Source organism: Poecile atricapillus, chromosome 2 (genome assembly GCF_030490865.1).
Source record: "Poecile atricapillus isolate bPoeAtr1 chromosome 2, bPoeAtr1.hap1, whole genome shotgun sequence".
Lineage (NCBI taxonomy): Eukaryota > Metazoa > Chordata > Aves > Passeriformes > Paridae > Poecile > Poecile atricapillus.
The window spans coordinates 37,007,315-37,026,612 of NC_081250.1; the positions used below are offsets into that span (position 1 = coordinate 37,007,315).

The 19,298-nt window shown below is 34.4% G+C and overlaps 1 protein-coding gene across 1 annotated transcript in view; it reads left to right on the forward strand.

Annotated features, from left to right (window-relative positions):
* Positions 1 to 19,298, forward strand: part of KCNH8 (potassium voltage-gated channel subfamily H member 8) — a 174,688-nt gene that overhangs the window by 78,135 nt on the left and 77,255 nt on the right. The window contains exons 4-5 of the mRNA XM_058832431.1: positions 8,583 to 8,710; positions 10,995 to 11,235. Coding sequence (XP_058688414.1) covers positions 8,583 to 8,710; positions 10,995 to 11,235 — 369 coding nt within the window. The remainder of the gene's footprint in view (positions 1 to 8,582; positions 8,711 to 10,994; positions 11,236 to 19,298) is intronic.

The window sequence follows — 19,298 nt, forward strand, 5'->3', positions numbered from 1 at the left end:
AAAACATTCTTATGGGTGACTTATCTGCTTCTGTATTGTACGTAAATCTCAAAAGATATGCTTTCATTACAAGATAGCAATTATTCAGGTACATATATTACTCTTTTCCGTTGAGTGAGCAAGGTGCACTTTAACATCATCATCTGTGCAAATTTCAAAAAACATATTTTTGCAATCAATACCTTTGAAAATATGATGTTTTTCTGAATATAAAAAGGAGGAAAAAATAACAATAAATAAAATATATCATTAAATTTATGGAATTAAAGGGAAAAAGAAAACTCTCAAGTTTTGTGATATTATATCCTTAACTGTTATGCTTACAGGGGGCGAGATATTAACACTTGCTGAAGATAATGAAAAGTTTCTTGATGACTTATAGTTGGCATTATTTAAGTTCTAGGGGTTCTTGAAAAATATGTCAAATATTCTCTTTATTATTACAGTTATGTTTTTGCTCATAGTGATGTATGAGCATATCACTGTCTCATGAGCCTTGTGGGAATTTGCTGTGGGAAATGCAAACTATTCCAGGAAAAAACAGTCACTTTAAAAACAGCTGGAAGTGAGTGAGGACCCAGCTGTAAACTCAACATTGCATTTTATTCTGTAAAAACCACATATGACCACTCACTTCAGTTGAATCAATAGACATGTCTCAAATTTGATGACATAATAAAAACAGCAATTTTCCCATTTGTGAGACAATTCTAGAGTAGTAACAGCAGAAAGCTGGCAAATAAACTATTTTTACACAATTATGAAATAACTGGTTTTGTGTTTGAATATTTGACTTCATTATAAGAGTTCTGTAATTTTTGGCAATAGTATTAATAAATGAGAAAATAGTTTAAAGTAATTCACTTTCAGAGTTCTTCTGCCAAAACTCAGCCTATTGGAAATAGTTGAAGAAATGTATGTATTTGTAAATTCTTTTTTTCCCAATTCTGATTTTTATGAGATAAACCCAAATACAAGCATCCAAAAAGGAAAATTAATTAGTTTATTTATTTAGGGTGTACTCCCATTAACAACCAAAAGGGAAGAGGAGAAAGAACACGTATTTTGGCTTTGTGTGTCTGTTTCCTCACTCACTCTTTTATTTCAGAGTGTAAGGATCAGCAGACTAAAATGTGTTTAAGGATTTTTATTTCATAAGCTGTTTGAAGGTCTTTCATATCCATAAAAACAGTAATAGTAATGTATTATATTGCGTCTTTTCTCTTTCTGTTCAAAGCTGAATTTTCTCTGAAGGCATAATACTAAAATTATGATAATCATACCATTGATTCTGTGTAAAATTTTGTCCTTTTAAAAATGTTCTGTAATAATGTTTACAGTGTATAGCTGATATGTGTGTCAGGTACATCTTCTTATTTAATCAATTAATCAATTAACAGAATTAAGAAGGCAGCTAGAGGCTAGCCTGGATCCATTGTGCAGCAAACATTTTTGTGACTTGTTGGTTGTTGTTGACAGGAAGAATGTGTCATACAACCAGCAGAACTCCTGTTGCCCATGGTAGTGATTTTATTCTGTCATTAATACCAAAGAAGACTTTTATCAGTTTTCTCTTTTTTGGCAACTGCTTGTGTGCTGTCCCCTGAATAATAACTGAAATTTGACAGAAATTTTTAAAGCCTAGAAAAAAACTACTAATTTTCCATGTAATTTTTTTTAGATTAACCCCTTCTAAGAGTTTTTTGGTTTTTTTTTGTGTGTGTTCAGAGTTGTTTCACCCCAGTTGTCTCCAGAATTTCCTTGGTGGTTTGTTTTTCTTGAGGACACATGTTTTGTGTCAATGACACTGGATATAATTTAAAACCACTGTGTTTCCCGTAGACATCACTGTATTTATTTTATTCCACATGGGATATTGGTGGGGACCTGTTCAAAGATCACACTTTCTGTTGTGACATTCCTTACCTTCTGATGCAAGTGACAAGGGTTTCTCAAGACATGTATTAAAAGGACAAAAAACTTTATTGCATTTCTTACAAAAAGCCTTTTATAAATAGGGTTATAAAATGAATAAATGATGGACAAATTCTTTAACAAAACATTCACTGAGCCCGGGTTCAAAAAAGAACAATTCAGTACGTGTAAGGTGTTCCAGGTAAAAACATCACTCTGTGTGATTGGGCTGTGCGGTTGTGACAGCACAAAGATGTACACAGGAAAGGCAATGGGAGAGGTTTATTTCCCTGCCTGATTTCAGAATAGAGCAGCAGGAGAGATCACACAGGTATGATAATATATGACAATACTCTGTATTTTGAGCACAGAAGGGTCCAACCAGCATTAAAAATAAGAGCATTAACTTGGTTACCATGCATTTTCACAGTGTTCCTTCCACTATGTGCATGGAGCAGCATTATGGATTTCTTCAAGTCTGTCTGCATCTGGATACCTTTTAGCAATGGAGTCCATTTGTCGTGTTCTATTCTGTTGTTGGTGCTGTTATTACTTGAAAGGAAATCTAGTTTATACATTCAAAATTATGTTATTTCTATGATAAATTTTCTTAGGTGGGAGTTGGCATTACTTGCTGTTTCATCTCATAATTTAATTTTGTAAACAATGGAATAAATGGAAAGTTCTTAGCTACTCTGCCAATTTTTCTAGTTCTTTGAGTAAAAGTCTAGTAGAAAAAAATTTTACCTTTTTATTCCTGTCTTAGCTCTCAAAATAGCTAAAATAAAGTAATCTCATTATTTTCTGGAATATATTTATAGAAATGTACACTACACTGTTAAATAAACCAAAAATTTAGAATTTTCACAGACAAAACCCACTACAGAGTCCATGTAAATCTGGAACTCACTGTTTTTCTTCAGCACTCTTCCTTGCAAAGTGTTTAAAGAGATCTACATCTACACCTTTCCTACTTTTGCCCAGTCAGGGTTATTGCCTGTCATGGCCTGAGATGGTCATATTTACACTCTTTGAAGAGGATAGATGATGTGCCTGAATCAATCTTACCCTAAACCTAACAACCCCACCTGCCAAGCAAACAGGATAGCGGTGGCAATCAAGTAGTTGTGGCTGGAACATAATTTTGAGCATGGAGCTAAAATTCTTGTAACAATATAAAAAAAACCAGTGAAGAGTCATGGTCCTGTCCCTAGTGGTGAACCTGTCCTTCCCTGGCTACTGTTCTGCAGAATTACTGCTTAGAGATCCAGGTCTGCAGCCTCACAGCCTTTAGTATAAGTCTGCCACATTGCTTGTTGGTAGAACTATCATCTCTAGATAAGGTTACTCGGTTGTGCTTGTGTTTCCATAACTAAACCCCCAGGCTACTTTACATCATCCCTCTCTATTTCATTCACATACTGCCAGTGTATTGTGTTCTGGGTTAAATTTGAGAGGTGCGGATTGCTTTTATTCATTCCCTATATTCTAGGCGAACATAGGCAAAACTCTTGGATCCTCCTGTGTCATATTAATGAAATGCTAGGTCTTAATTTTCTATTTTGTGTCCATGCATACCTTTATTGAAAATTTTTAATGATAATGACCCATGATCAGACTGGGAGACATTTCCATACAAGAGTATGTTTGGTATGTATCACACCAGAGGGAACTGTAGGTACTGGTTTTAATTAATGCATGAATGAGAAAAGTGAAAGCAGCTCTTATGAAGGGATACAAATTAATGCTATGAAGAACCAAGAACAACTACCAAGGCTGAGATAATTTTTGTAAATAAAGTGCAAACTTTCTGGCCAGAGAAAGTTAGTTCATCTTGGTATTTGGAAAAAATGCATTTCAAGGTCTCTCTCATGCCACAGGTTGTCTGCTATGGAGTGAGCATAGTGCTTCTGGGTCATATTAGGGTTACTCAGCCTTCACTAAGGGAGTGGGGAGGCACTGGAACAGCTGAGAACTGGAACAGAGGAGTGGTGAATGTTCCATCCCTGGAAGTTTCCAAGGCTAGGTTTGATAGAGCTTTGAGCTACCAGGTCTAGTAGAAAGTATCCCTGCCCATGGCAGGAAGGTTAGAACTAAATGATCTTTAAGGTCTCTTCCATTCTATGACTCTATAAACATGTCAGACTTTACCTAGAGAATGAGACCATTATAAACCAGAAGTTATTCTGGACTGTATCTAACGCTATGATCTGGCTATTTGATTTTAGGAAATAATTCTTCACCAAAAGTGTTATCAAACTCAGAAGAGGATGCCGAGGGAAGAGGTTGAGTCACCACCTCTGAAAGTATTTGAAAGATGTGTCAGAGTGGCACTTGGGGACAGGGTTTAGTGGTGGAGTTCACAATTAGTGATTGCGAATTGATGATTTTAAGGGTCTTTTCCAACCTAAATTATTTTAGGATTTGATGAACTGCTTTGAAGGAGAGCAGACATATGTTTGGTGTCAATTTAGTCAGTAAAGCTGATTTTCCAGTTCTTCTGCATTGCTAGGGTGGCATATACCTATGAAAGTTCGTCAGAAGTTGCCAGGGTTTATATTTCTGATTTATACCTAAGAAGTAGTTTGGTTTTTTTTCCAAAGAGACAAGAAAAGAGTTATGCTTCCACTTTCTATTAAGCTTAAGTGGATGATTGAAACTTCATGTTCTTATAAAAACACAATAGAAAAGACGAAAGTTACAAAAACATTTGTGTCTGATTGTGCTTTCCTTTACTGCAACCTTCCCTCACAAGATTGTAAGAAGCCTTAAGCTGTTAGGAGGCTCATATTAAGCTTAGCAATGAGGTGTTGCATTATTTTCTTTTCTTAGAAAATCTTTTGTAATTGTCATGTCTGATGGTTGTGGTATTATACCTATATTCATTTGAAAGAAAAACAACCAGAAGGACAGCAGTAAGAGTTAAAAAATGTATTACCACTTTTCTGAAAAAGGGGAGATAAGACTAAATTGCAAGCATCCTTTTTAAGGGCTATCTTGGGGAGGGGATTTTTTTACACATTACACAGGAAGGGTGTGTAGAAGGAAACAGACCCTGAAATCTGGGATTTTCTAGAACAAGATTTCTCACTGTATTTGGGGAGATGAAAAATCCTTTTGATTTTTTAAGCACAGGGCAAAATTAAGCCAGTTGTATTAAAGTGACTTTCTGCTTATGCTTGATTTTATTCTTGGATCTTTTTTTTCTAAGATCAGCCATGGAAAAAAATAAAAAATCAAGTCTGTCAGGTACCTAAATTTTTGAAGAACCAGAGAGAAACAGATGGGAGTTTATAAAAAATGAGCTGTCTCTTCCAGAATAGTGAGCTGTAAACGGAGTATGACAAGAAAAGAAGAAAGGTTACAGAAAATAATCACACACATGTAGAGGCACACCTGGTGAACAATGTAGCTTTCTAAGGCTCCGGATTGCTTCCTTTCCTGAAGGCATTGGGAGACAAGAAAGCAAGAGAATTCACAAACATCATTCACTTATTTATGTTATAAGCTACTGACATGTGCTCTGATAGCATCTCATCTTCACGATAAACTCTTTTTTTTTTTTACTTTTAATAACGACCATATAAACTTTTTTCCCACTTCTGCTTAGGAAGAAAATTGTTTCTTCATAATTAATGTAATGCTTTCCTTATTGGTGCATGCTTTTCTGTCTCTAGGAGTTGAGTAACTCCCAGTATTAACACAGAGGTAGCATTAATTCTTTGTGAATAGTGTAATCAGCATGTGGTGGAAGTCACTTGCTGTGAAAATATGCAATTGGTATGATTCTAAGTGCCATATCAAGTCCCACAGCCTGAGCAGGTTAGTGAGTACAACATCCTTAGTGACTGAAACGCTGAACCTAGGTAGGAGAGATGGAACCTGTGTAAAGCCAAAAACTATCCGGCTGCTGGCACATAAAATTTAAAACCTTACAAGGAATCTACCCTCATTTAAAGAGTGGATAAAAGGTGAAACTCCGTGTCAGTAAATATATGGGAAGAAACAATAACTGAATATGTGTACATCTACTCTTTTCATAGTCTCATGGCATTCTGGAAAGAGATGGAATTGTGGACAGCTTTCAGCTCAGTGTTCAGCATATGAGAGAAAGGCACATCTTTAGGAGTTGTAAAGAAAAAACCTGAAAGCAATATTACAACGTTGTACCAGGCAATCATGTATCCATATCTTGAAAGCTTCATGTTATTCTGCAAATAGCTATGTTGCTCTCTTAGGAACGGCGAGAAGAACGACACAGACTCTCTCAGGAGTAGATCAGGAGAATTTCTCTCAGTTGATTGCTTTAGATCTTTTTTATAGACTGATACATGGAAAGTACAGAAAAGAAACTCTTATTGTTAGTAAACTAACACATCACCATCATTGGTCAGTGGGGCTCACCACCCCTCGACCTTCTCTTGCAAGAAAACAAGGAACAGCCAGAACCTGCAAGGCTGTTTTCTGTCTCTGAGCATTGTTTGAATTCCTCTTTATGATTTCCCAGGCTGCTTTCTCAGGCAAGACTGAGAAAGTTATGTGGCTTGCAATTTCTACATGCTCTCTGTTTCAGAGTTAGCATCCATATAGCTACTGGAAGGATACATTTAAAGAATATATTTTAAATGTCATGGGTGATTTAGCCATGGTAAAGAGAAGGCTTCCAAGGTTGATCAGAGGTAGAGAGACCCACTTCAACGCTCGAAGGTCCTCGTATTGCTGGGTACTCAAAGTTGAAAGTACTCAAGGAAGCTCTACCTGAAGGTACCAGGCCTGCCTTCTGAACACAGCTCAGTGTGGGTCTCAAAACATATCACACCCCCAAGGCTGTTTTATCTGCCATCTGCCAGGATGCACTACCTCGGGCTTAACAGGCTAAGGACAAAGACAGATATGGTACAGCTTGAGGATGAAGCCTTTGGCTAAAGCATCTCAAAAGCATTGCTGGCCAGAAGCTCAAGAACAGTGTTTTCCCAGCCTGTCTCATGGCAGATCTGAATTTGAATATTTCATTGAATACTTTTGGACACAGTAGAGTAAACTGAGTAGCCTCATATAACATAGCAGTTTAGCTTGAGAATGGGAAAAAAGAGAGGCCTGTAAATAGCTTGAAAGAGAATTTCAAAGTCATATGATAAAAACAGGCTACCATACCTGAAAAATTCTACAGTGGAGGCCCAATTCAATTGACTTAAATTAATTTTTCATCAGAGAAAGAATTAAGCACTTTGTTTTTACCCAGAATTTAAGAAAACTTCAAATTTAGTTTGAGTTTTAAGTGGTTTGATAATTGAGAGATTGTTTTTTTTAAAAATTAACTTTTTTTAAAAAAATCAACATTAATTTAGTTGTGTCCTTTTTGAAATAATACTTTTTGTTCTTTCTTCATTGTAGCTGACACCAATATGTTTTGGAGATGGGAAAGTATGCATCTTCTCCATCTGCCTCCTTCAACTTTGAGTAGCTATTTGTCTTTGCAGTACAAAGGTTTTCCCTTCTTATTTTTCACTTTTCTTTTCCCCCCTTCTCTTTACTGACAAGTTAAAAAAAACCTCAACTAGAAAGTGCTCTTGCATGAATTACATGAAAACTTCTTTACTGAGAAGTTTGGAAAATTTTTCCTCCTACACATTTTGTTATGTATGGTTTTGTGCTGTTAAGCCAAAAGTACATCAGTCTCCTATAATACAAATCTTTCTTGCTTTTCTAGGCAGGTTTCAAGATGTAACTATTTTGCTTGCTTCTAAATTCTGGCTCTGTTAATTAGTTTTGTGGTTTTTAATTTTTTTCCCCTTAATTTGTATGCATTCAATTGACTTTAATTAAACCTCCTTGACAGACGGCTTCTTCCTTTAGTCCCATAATTTCTTTTTTCTTAATCCTGACACATCGCAAAAAGTCTGCTTTCATTTACTCTGGCATCAATTCACTGTAATTCCATCAGAGTGACTGGAATTACTTTGAATTTACTTGCTTTACAAGCAAGAACAAAATTTGTTCCCATGATTGACAATTACAGACATCTGAATGGAGGTAAAAACCACAAACCTTTCCAAAATAATGTTCAGTCTTTACTCTTAATGGGTTTCATGTCACCAAGGAATATGTCAAGTGATTTTGCCAGTGGCCATGTGGTGGGAAAAGAAATCTAAGCTCATGAATGTAAGAATTGCTTATTACTAATGAGCAAGCTTACAAATTAGCATATTCTGACATAATGGAAGTCTAGGACAAGTCAGACTGTTTTTAAAAAGTGCACCACTGGGGGATTTTTTAATTATTTTTTTTTCTTCCTGTGAAGTGAGAGAGAGACTAGTGTCATCCCAAGGATATTTTCAGTGCTTTCTTCTAGACATCCTTCCTTCTGGTCAGTGATCTCTACTTTCTGAAACAGTAGAAGGTACATTGATCTTATCTATGAAATCAGATGTTGCAATTGCTTGCTTTTGAATTGTATGAAGGCATTTGACAAAACTTCACAGTGGTTTTTATTTGCCCTTCAGGAGTGGGGGTGGGGGTGTTGTTTCTTTGCTGCAAAAGATTAAGCAAAAGAGAAGGTGTGTATAATATTTACATTTCTACCAACATCTGAAATGTCAGTAGTTCAGGTCCCAGAGGTTAAAGTGTTATTTCCTGATCTTTAATGGGCTCTCACTTCTGTTCTGCAGAAAAATGGAAAGGAAGAGGAAGAGCAGGATCTCATTTTGAGTCGGCACGTAGACGGAGTAGAGCTGTCCTTTATCATATCTCTGGACATCTACAAAGAAGAGAGAAGAACAAATTAAAAATTAATAATGTAGGTGAAATTCTTTTCTTCCCATCCACCCCCCTCACCCCCCAAAAAAACCCAAAAAACTCTTTGCGCTGTCTTTAAAAAAAATTCAAGTGCTATAAAAGGTCAGTGAGTACTTGAGAAATATCCTGGTCACATTTTACAGTAACAAGGATTAGAATGTTTCTCACTGAAGTACATTTCTGCCTACTGTGGTGTTTATTACCATATAGCAAGATAGTGCATTTAGTGATACTGTAAAAAGACATTTGATGCCATGAAAGCCATATTATAAAATTTTTCAGAACTTAAATTCCACAGGTTCCCAGAATTTTGGTTCCCCTTTACCTCGTCATCTCAATTATTTTATCTCAATTATTACTATTTGCCAAAAAAAAAAAAAAAAAAAAAAAGACTCAAAGTCTTACTCTACACTCTTAATGCTGTTAAGATCCAAAAAGTAACATTTCGTTTAGGCAAGTTTTCATGTGAATTTCTCCAACTTTATGTTTTGATATTTATCTTTCAGTTTCCTAATTGAAGTAATAATGTTTCTGCCTTCAAATGAATTCTGTATTCCCCCAGTAACTATAACTAATGAGTAAGTTAACAAAATATGCTGTGAATGTTGCTAACACTAAATCAAACCATAGACAAACCAACAATATAGCAACAGAACGACTTCTAAAGAAATGTTAATGAGAAAAAGTAGTTCTGCTTTATGCAGTACAAATTAAAAGTAAAAAATCTTAATATAGATTAAGGACATGAAAATACACAATTTGAATATATATGTCATAGGGCATACAGCCACTTCCATTGAATTTAAATATTAAATGTTGAAAAAAGATTAAATGTTGAAAAATTATTAATTTTTTTTTAAAGGTTACAAATGTTTTATATTAAAGAATCATAATAATAAAAAATTCCCTGCAAAATATGACCAGGTCTTCCAGGGACATTTTCATTGTATCTTAATATGATAATATTTTTTAGGAACATGGCTTAAATAATTTCTGATGACTTACCTGTGCTGTCAAAACGCTAGTGCAGGTGTTATTTTATCATGTTAAAATATTTATTCTGGGACTAATTTACTAGCTTTAGTATATAGATTTTTGGAGTTATAGATTGGAAATAATATGAGGAATGCTTTCTTTCCCATGATTAAAAATTGGGCTGACTCTAAGAACAGTGAGAATTCAGCTGCTTAAACTCATGAATAAGAACCAAGAATAGAGAAGGCAATGACATCAGTATTTCAAAGGAAACACAAAGAGAAAGGCTGTGACAGACAAGGCAAGTGTAGTTAAGCCAATGGTTATGCAGGTTTTGTCTTTTTAATTTCATAGTGAATAACTTCAAGAAAGAAGTAATCGTATCTTGCTGAATGCACAATATTGTTTTGGGAGGCTCTTTGTTACTGGAACACCATTAACCAGGAGCACAGTAACAGTGAGCAAGAATTTTGTTAGTAAGTAATGCAAGACAGGTTGTGTCCCACATGCTGCTTTTTGGGAGGGTAGGTGTTCTTTGTTAAAGCTCTGAAAGGTGAAAGCTAAGAATTTCTGCAGTTTAACACTGAAATCTTGGTTGCATAAAACAATGGTAGGACAGACTCAAGACAAAGCTTAGTCTAGTGACAAAGGTAGTCAGTTCTGAAGCCATGTTATGGTAGATTAATTGCTTGATTTAGATCAGGAGTGCAGTTTTAAAGAAAATCAAAAAAGTTATTCCTACTAATTGTGTTTTCACTCACATTAACTGGATTCCTGCAGATGAAACTAAACCAGGAGAGGTGCTCCGAGTACTGGAGCTGTCCAGTCCATAGGACCAGGCTGGAGATAGTCTGAAAGAACCTCCTCACAACTCTGTGTATAGGATGCTTTTCTTCAATACCAGCTACTTCTTTCTATATATTTCTACTTATAGTACTATGTATATACAAAGCTCTCACCTATCTGTCCAGTAGAATATTGCTCTGCAGTGAGAATTAGCTCAACAGAGGAATAAATAATTTGCCAGATGCAGTCCCTGCTTACTCCATTTAATTTGTAACTTATTAGTCTTCTTCCTGCCTCAACATTCACAAAAGTTATTCCATGAACAGAATCATCTGTACAAATAAATGTCAGGTCTAGGTTAGACAAAAAAGTAGCATTTGTTCTTGCCTGCATATGGGTATGTCATACATTACTATGATTTTTTTTTGCAAGAAACATCAACCATCTAAGGGCTGCATTGCAAGAAATGCTTCTGTGTCAGATTATAGTTTTGTCTCATTTAAATTTTTTTCTCTCTTTTTCAGAATGTTTTTGTAGATAAACCAGCATTTCCTGAATACAAAGTTTCAGATGCAAAAAAATCCAAATTCATATTGCTGCATTTTAGCACTTTTAAAGCTGGCTGGGACTGGCTTATTTTACTGGCAACGTTTTATGTTGCTGTGACTGTACCTTACAATGTTTCCTTTATTGGCCATGATGAGCTGTCTACAACTCGAAGCACAACTGTCAGTGACATTGCAGTGGAAATTCTCTTTATTATCGGTAAGATATGTTTGGGGTTTGTTTGGGATCTCTTTTCTGGCATTTAGGATTTTCACAGAATAAATAATACTTTAGAAAAGGAAATAATCATCCCTTTTATGACTTAAAAGGAAATCAATTTTAGCTGCATGGCTTGATATTTTAGCTGAACTTTAAAACATTTTTTTTTCTTTTTTTTTTTTTCTTTTTTTTTTTTCTTTTTTTTTTTTTACTTTAAATTGATTTGGGTAGTTCTGCTGTTACTCTAAAGGGACTTTTATTTTCAAGGAAGATTGAAACCCATTGTTTCACCCTGGGGATGCCTAAAACCTTCCCAGTATAGGGATGTGCCCTGGAATTGCTAAAGTTGTGTTCCCAATCTATGGGGTTGTTTTTTTATTTCACACTTAGAAGAATCATGGACCACAAGCTGAATAGATTTTTTTAAAATATCTATGTAAGATTAAAACTCACACTGCAATAACACACATGTACACTATCAATATGCTATATTGACAAATGGATAGAATTTGAGAGATTCGAGTTTGACATCTTATCCATTCTCTAAACTTTTTCCATTATCCATTTAATTCTTATATCTCTTAAGAATCAAAAAGGAGACAAGGTCATATTTAATAATGGCTTTGTACAAAAGAAATTTCTATTTTTTGTAGTATTTTTTTTTCAATGTATTTCTGGATATTGAAAACAATCCCTGAATGGAGCCAAACAGATTGTTCCCCAAGATTTTACTGTTATAATACCACTCAGTGCTGTCACAGTGACAAACAAGAGCACAGATCTGCTCCTACTTGGAGGTGAAGAAGCTATTATTTTTAAGAAATAAGCCAAGCTGGGTATGTCTTTCTTGAACATGAAAAGGGTTCAGATGGGTTCTGAGAGAGAAAGTGTGCAAAAGAAAACAATAAAAGAATTTTCAGGTTTGAAACTCCTTTTCCACTTTATTCCTCCCTATTTTTTCATGAAAAAATATAGCTTAGCTCAAACATTAATAGCAACCTTACAATCTTCTCTAGGAGAACTAAAGAAAATTGAAACACCATAAACACTAAGGAATAACTGAGAAGATTCTCTTATAAAAATTTTGAAAAGTTTATTCCACTTCTCTGTCAGCTTTATTGTAGACAGTGAGACTGTTAGGTGATATGGCTGATGGAAGAATCAGATGTTATGATGAATAAATATTTGCTTCCTCTATTGGTCATTGTTTTGACATTAGACTTGAGGTCTAAATGTCCATTTTATGCCCACTATTAGATTGTGGTGGACTCTTTCATGTTAGTGCAAACAATTCACATTCAAAGATTCTCAAGCCCTGGCAGTAAGAAACTTGCATTCTGCAATGAAAGTAATCAAGGGTCATCCTGTGTCTTGTGTAAAAAGAGTGAGGTTATGACTCTAGTCAGTCATAAATTAATGTTATATTAAGAGTACAAAATTAAATAATCCCACATGATGTACCTGAGTGACTTTATAAAAGAGTAGACTCAAGGTTACAACATTTTGATAATGGTGTAAATAACTGGTTTGTGTTATAAAGGTGTTTATTTGAATATAAGCACAAGAGAGTATAATCTGTATCTAACTGATTTATGTGCTGCAATATTTGAAACAAGACAGATGGTGAACTGATCAGTTTTACTTTTCTGGTTATACATTATGCCCGAAATATGGAGTCTTTAGATCAGTAAGTCAGAAGCAAAGACATTTCTATGATCAATAGAATAGCTGAGTAAGAAAAATAAAGCAAAGAAGGTTTTCTGTAAATTTTGCTTCATATTTTCCAGTTAGATTTTTAGGTCTGTAGTCCAGGAAATCAAACTATGGCTGTAGCTAAATGCTTCCAAAGAAATGTGCATGGAGCACTAGAAGAGACTTTGACCAATCACGTTACTGGTACCTGCAAGCACTCTACTGCAGAATACCAATATTCCTCCCTCAGAGTTTGAATAATTGCTGAATTTTCCCAAGAATAATTTTTTTCTAGAGTTATTATCTGATTTAAATCTCCAGCTCTGAGGTAAGGTTTATGGAGTATTTTCAAGACATTGTCATATTGCATTTAAATCCCTGCAGTGAATTTAAAGAAAATAGTGGGTTTATGATCTGGTCATCTCTCCAGGGTCCCTTGTTAAAATCTTGAATTAATATGTCTCAGAACATGTATAGCTATATTGAAAGTAGTAAGCTTGACAGCTTACTTAAATTTAAACATAGGTTTTAAGGCATTTGTTGCGCTGTGGCTCTGACAAGCACATCTTTGATGGATGATCTATGTGCTCTGAGAAAAGCCAATGAGAAATGCTGAGAAAAATTCTTCTTATGATGCTGCTGCCTCAGAAGCACAGCGGGGAGATCTGTCTGATATGGGATCTTCAGTTGTATTACAGCTTTGTAGTCACAGACTGAGGTATCACAAAAGTAGTCATGGATTGCAGAAATAGTCTATTTATTTTGATTTTATTCCTATTTCTGAGAACATGGAGTAATTTCCTTTTATGAATATAGTTTGCATATGTATTCATTTGGACATTTGTTTTTAGCTGTGTTATCCAAGACTGACAATATTCTCAGGCGTATGGTGTGACTCCTGGGGACGGTTGTGTGGATGGCCAAGAACTGGACCTGATGATCATAGCGGGTCCCTTCTAACTCAGCTTATTCTATGATTCTGTGACATGTGTCAACCTATGCTTAAGCATGATAAAAAATACATATGGAAGTGTTCTTTTGACTTGGGCTGCTTACAAGTAAGAGCACTGAAATGAATTAATTATTTATGAGAAAAGTACCTAGCTAGAAGTTTAACTGCTTTAGCCTTTAAAGTTTCTCTAAAACACAGACAGGAGGTAAATGATAATAACAGCCTATTTTGTGACATCTTAAAGGAAGAGGCTGAAGGGAGAAGATAATTAGGTCTTCTCATACGAAACTAAATTTTTCACTTGATATTTCCTGTGATAACTTGTGTGATGTTGTATTTGAGTGTACTTTCATTATCTGTTTCCCTTTTTTATTTGTGCTTCTCTAACACCCCCTGTAAAGAAATCTTTTGCTTCCTCTAACTAGAGATAGTTTTAACCAGAATTAATTCAGTTTTAGAATTTTTTTATTGTCTTATGTATTCAAAAACCATAAGGAGGTGAAGAAAAATGCTTGTTAGCCTCAATGTATTTTTTAAAAACTCATAAAAAATATCCTAAAAAGTGTTTTATCTGGTGAGAGTTATTACCTGCTTTATTGCACTATTTGCTTCAGATTTTATGTCCCTGTATTTGCATAGACAGTAGATGAGTTCTTCATTTCTGGATAGGTATGTCTGGGAGCCTGAATATGTCTAAGAAGCAGTTGGATGGATCTTGTTTACTTTTAAATAACATTTTTAAAGTTTTCTCACTTCTGGGGGAAAAAAAAGACAGGAGAACCTCTCACCAAAGTGATTAAATTTCATTAGTAATAACCTTCCAATTGCTGAACTTTTACTCTTCCATAACTATCCAGTGCAGTATTTTTATTTCTACCACAGTTTCATTCCAGTTTTCAGATATTGCCTCTCTTTATCTGTTTTGGGTATTTTTTTAAAAATTTATTGAACATCTTGATTGAAGAAAGCAATAATATCTGAAAAATTATCAGTACTTTATTGTCTGCTCACAGGGCTATTTGAATAGGAGGCCTTCAGCAGGAGGTGAGATCAATGCAATGGTTCAGTGAAAATATGCACAGGCTTTCTACATTTCTAATTGTAATGCATTATTTGCTGAATAAGATCAAAAGGGTCTGAGTATTTTGTATCTAAGGTAGCCAGGAAAAACTACAGAGAGGAGCTTAATTTACTATTTCTGGATCATCTAGTTTTCAGTGGAAGACAAACACTGGATACTAATTATGGCTATAAAATTATACTTTTTATAAACAGACTGGAGATTTATTTTAAGTGATTTCCTGCAGTATACTACTTTGCCACCTGTGGGGGAAAAAAACCCATACCCATTCCTTCCTTCGCTCTCCACACACAGACTGGCACTTGAAGACGATCTATGGCTTAGACTTTCAAGAGAGAAAATTGATCTTGATTTTCACTAATATTTCCTCTCTTTGTATGTATATTTATATCTCTCTGCCCATTAAATAATATTTAAAAATATATCATATTCGTATCAAATCATAATATTTCATATCATAAACATATAAAAAAATGTTTTATTAACCATTAACCAAAATGTTAACCAGCAATTTCTGGGTTTTAAAGCTATATGTTCAAAAGCACTAAAGCTCTGATTTTTTGTGTCACAACACTGTAGACTAAGGGGATTTGTGTGGCCAATGGTATCTATCACAAATATAAATGACTCAAAATCTTTCATAAACCGTTTTAAATCATATGAAGTCCTTGTGTCTAACATGTTTAATATGTAGAGATTAAAACTATGGTATAAACCATGTAGAAATTCATATAATCATTCATGACTTACACACTAATTAAAGGGTACATTTTATTGTATGGAAAATAATATATGTTGAATGAAATTTGTTGGAAAGAGATAAGGAAGTGTTAAATGCTATAAATTTTATTAGATTGCTTAAATATGTAAGGCTTTTTTATTTTTTCTTTAATCTTATTTATTATTATGATGATTATCATCTATTTTTGCAAGTACACAGAGATAATTTAAAATAATTTCTGTGTCTGGAGGACCTCACATCTAAGAAAATTTCTGCATCTTGAAAGAAAATGACAGTGTTTTGAATTTTTGAAAACGTGGTTTCAGGCTGCAATATTCTAAAATTCAGGAAAGGACCAAGGGAGTGCTTTGAAATTAACTTTGGGAATTTATTTCTAAGCAACAAATGGTGTCAGCTGTGAATGCATATAAACAGACGATGCAAACAGATAGAATCACATTGTTGATACACCTAATATTTGAAAGAGAAGGTCATAAGAAAATTTTCATGTCTATGGATTATCAAGTAATGTGAGAAAACAGTGCAATATATTTATGCTGAAAAGCAGTAATATATTTCCTAATGATTCTCCCTCAAAACATTGAATTCACAAGAGCAAGACCACTATAATGTTAAAAATTTTTCCAATAACCTTCCTCACATACTTGTAAGGAGAAGAGATGCTTGTCTGCACACAAGATGCTGTTTGCAAGCACAAAAACATCAACTAAAGGAGAAAAGTGTAAGCCACAAGTGATTATTTCTGTATCTTCAGGTAGATGCAGAAAAGTGTTATGGTAATGGAGGCACCCTGAAAATTTATTTGTATTGCCTCTACTAACTCCTCTTCATTAGAACTACAGAAGTTGTATTTTTCATTTACTATCCTGTAATACAGTGATAATACAATTTTGTATTTTTTAATAACTTTAAAGTCTCCTAATTAACTATCCAGGTAATTTCCAAGGAAATTATTTGATGCTTGATAGTTTACCACACTTCTTATGAATTAGTATGTGGTTGTTTTTGACTTATGATTTATCATGATTTATGGATATTGTGTATGTGAATTGCTGTCACACTGCATGGGGTAAATTCTGAGAAAAATATTTCCGGTTTTCCCTTGGATCTGGTAAAAAATTGGACATGAATGAAGCAGTTATGCCACTGGCCACTGAATGTTTTACTGATTTGATCTTTGCTTTGTTTTCTGAAAAATTTGTGTGAAGTAAAATCTGTTCACGAAATACCCAACAACAATGTCAGCTTCACACAGATTGAATTTAGTGAAAAGTTACATCATGTGACTATGTTTCTCCACTCTTTGGAATTACTTCTTTCTCCCATATTTCTGCAGGTTCTATTAAGAAAATTGCCCTTGTAGAAACTTTCAAACTTCTGCAGTCACACATCCTAGCTTCTTTTCAAAGCAGAGCTACCAGTTCATTTTTCAGAAATATTTCAAGTTCTTTGCTTTTCTTTCAAGACTCCAAAGTCTTTATCTTCCTTTGTAGAAAAGTCAATAAATTTACCTATTCAATATATTCAGGGATTGAGTCTGTTTTCAAAAGACACTGCATAGTTTATAAGAAAAAAAGTCTTTCCAGTTTAGTATGTTATTATAATGGTCAAGATATGTGGAACTTTTCTGGTTGCTATGGGACTGAGATTAGCTAATCACAGATTAACACCCTCATAGTCAAAGACTCCAAAAGGGCAGACTCCAAAGGCTAAAAATCAAAGAAGCAGGTAGAAGAGATAACCCCCTGTCATGACACTGGGGTGCTGGTCATTCATGTCTACAGCAGCCAAAGAATGGTGTTTGATAGAACATATCATGTTAGTGCATTATCACTGACCATGTCTTTCTGGAGGGAGTCACTTTCATTATAAAAACACCCATTCAAAAGATGCCTTCAGATTTTTTTTTTTTTTTTAATATATATTAATGGATAAGTTACCCAAGTAAAACAGTATTTCCACTTGGATGCCAATTTCAATATCACATAACTTTCCAGTGTAAGAACAAATAGTAAGGAAGATCAAATCAGACTGTCAGTTACAGATTGATTTTGGGAGTCCGTTCTGCTGTGATCCATCACACCCAAAAATGGATTTTCTTCCACTAAAATCACTGAAAAAGTTGTTTATTTGACAAACTTGAATGGATCAGGGCTGAGAACATACATCATAGCACTGCCTAGGACAGGGACCATGCCATTCCTCATGTACTGTGCAGTGATAAGCAACTTGGTGTCAAATGGTAAATAAACTCTTCTCACTGGAGAAGTTTGACTGGTAAAACAGCTCAGTGTATTCAATCAGTACTTTAATAGCAAAAAGATTCTGAATTACAGTTACTCCATGCTAATAGAAATCTTATTCAGAAGTCCATCATGTTACCTAATGTCATGTGAATTGTGGTAAAGATTTTAAGAATTTGTAGTTTTAAACCATGTTCCTGACCATTCTAGTCATCCAGCTAAAGCCACAAGACTTCTGAAAAAGAGCTTCTTTCAATAGAGGTGTTATGTGGCTCTAAAATGCGTTTTCCAGACTCTATGACTGCCCACAAAAACTAAATGGGATTGTTTGCACAATATTCTGAAGCACTAGTAACCAGGAGAAAATTATATTTAGGGTTGCACCCAAAGGAAAATAGGAGGGAGAGGTATACTTGATAGCTATATTTCATGTTTTTAAATGTATACTTGCTTAAGGGCTAATTCTAATCCTTTTCCATAATTTTCTTTCATGATAATGCTTCTCCATTAGATTATTTTTTATTTTCTGTTTAGGCAGTGGAAGAGAAAAAAATTTCCTACTTAACAAAACACCATCCTGTAGTACAATGATGGGTCTTGATATTCCATTTTAGATATCAAGTCCATTAGGATCTAGACATTATATCTTGGGCTACTCAATTTCTATAAGTTGTAGCAGTATATATTTTGTCCCAACTTCTTCCTTCTTCTTACTATTACTTACATCAGCATAATACACCTGAGACTTCAGTTACATGTAGTTTTGTATGATCTTTCAGTTCTCAAAGATTCTGACAAGAATTAGAAATATTTACCCTCTAGTTGAGTCTTAAATAGAAGATGTCATATTTAACACATGTATTAAAGAAAATGTATTTGGCTAAAGCACGTATTCCTGAAGGACAGCAACTGTTCTTCAAAGACCTTAAAGAATCCAAAACTCTATTTTCTTACAGCTTGTAAGATACACATTTCTATTTTGGAGTTTTTTTTCATCAACCTGCAGAAGTGACATGTTGCTAAGTGTTTGGTTTTTAAAATGTTACTACCTCCTGAGTCTTATTTTGGGCACACTGAATTGCAATTTAACATCTGATATGACACAACCTTGTTTTGCTGCTTCATTCCCAAATTAGATAAGAAGTATGTATTGAACACATGTGGATTTTCTATGAGATTATTATTAGCTTCTCTTGTAATGACATGACACTATTTACTACAAAGGAACTAAAGTTTCCTATTACTGTTTGTTTCCTAAAACTGCAATTTTCCTTCATAATGGACACCAGTGTTTCTTTTCTCAAACAGGTCTAGTTTTTCATTACAATTTTTCTGTAGTTTATATTGGTTGTT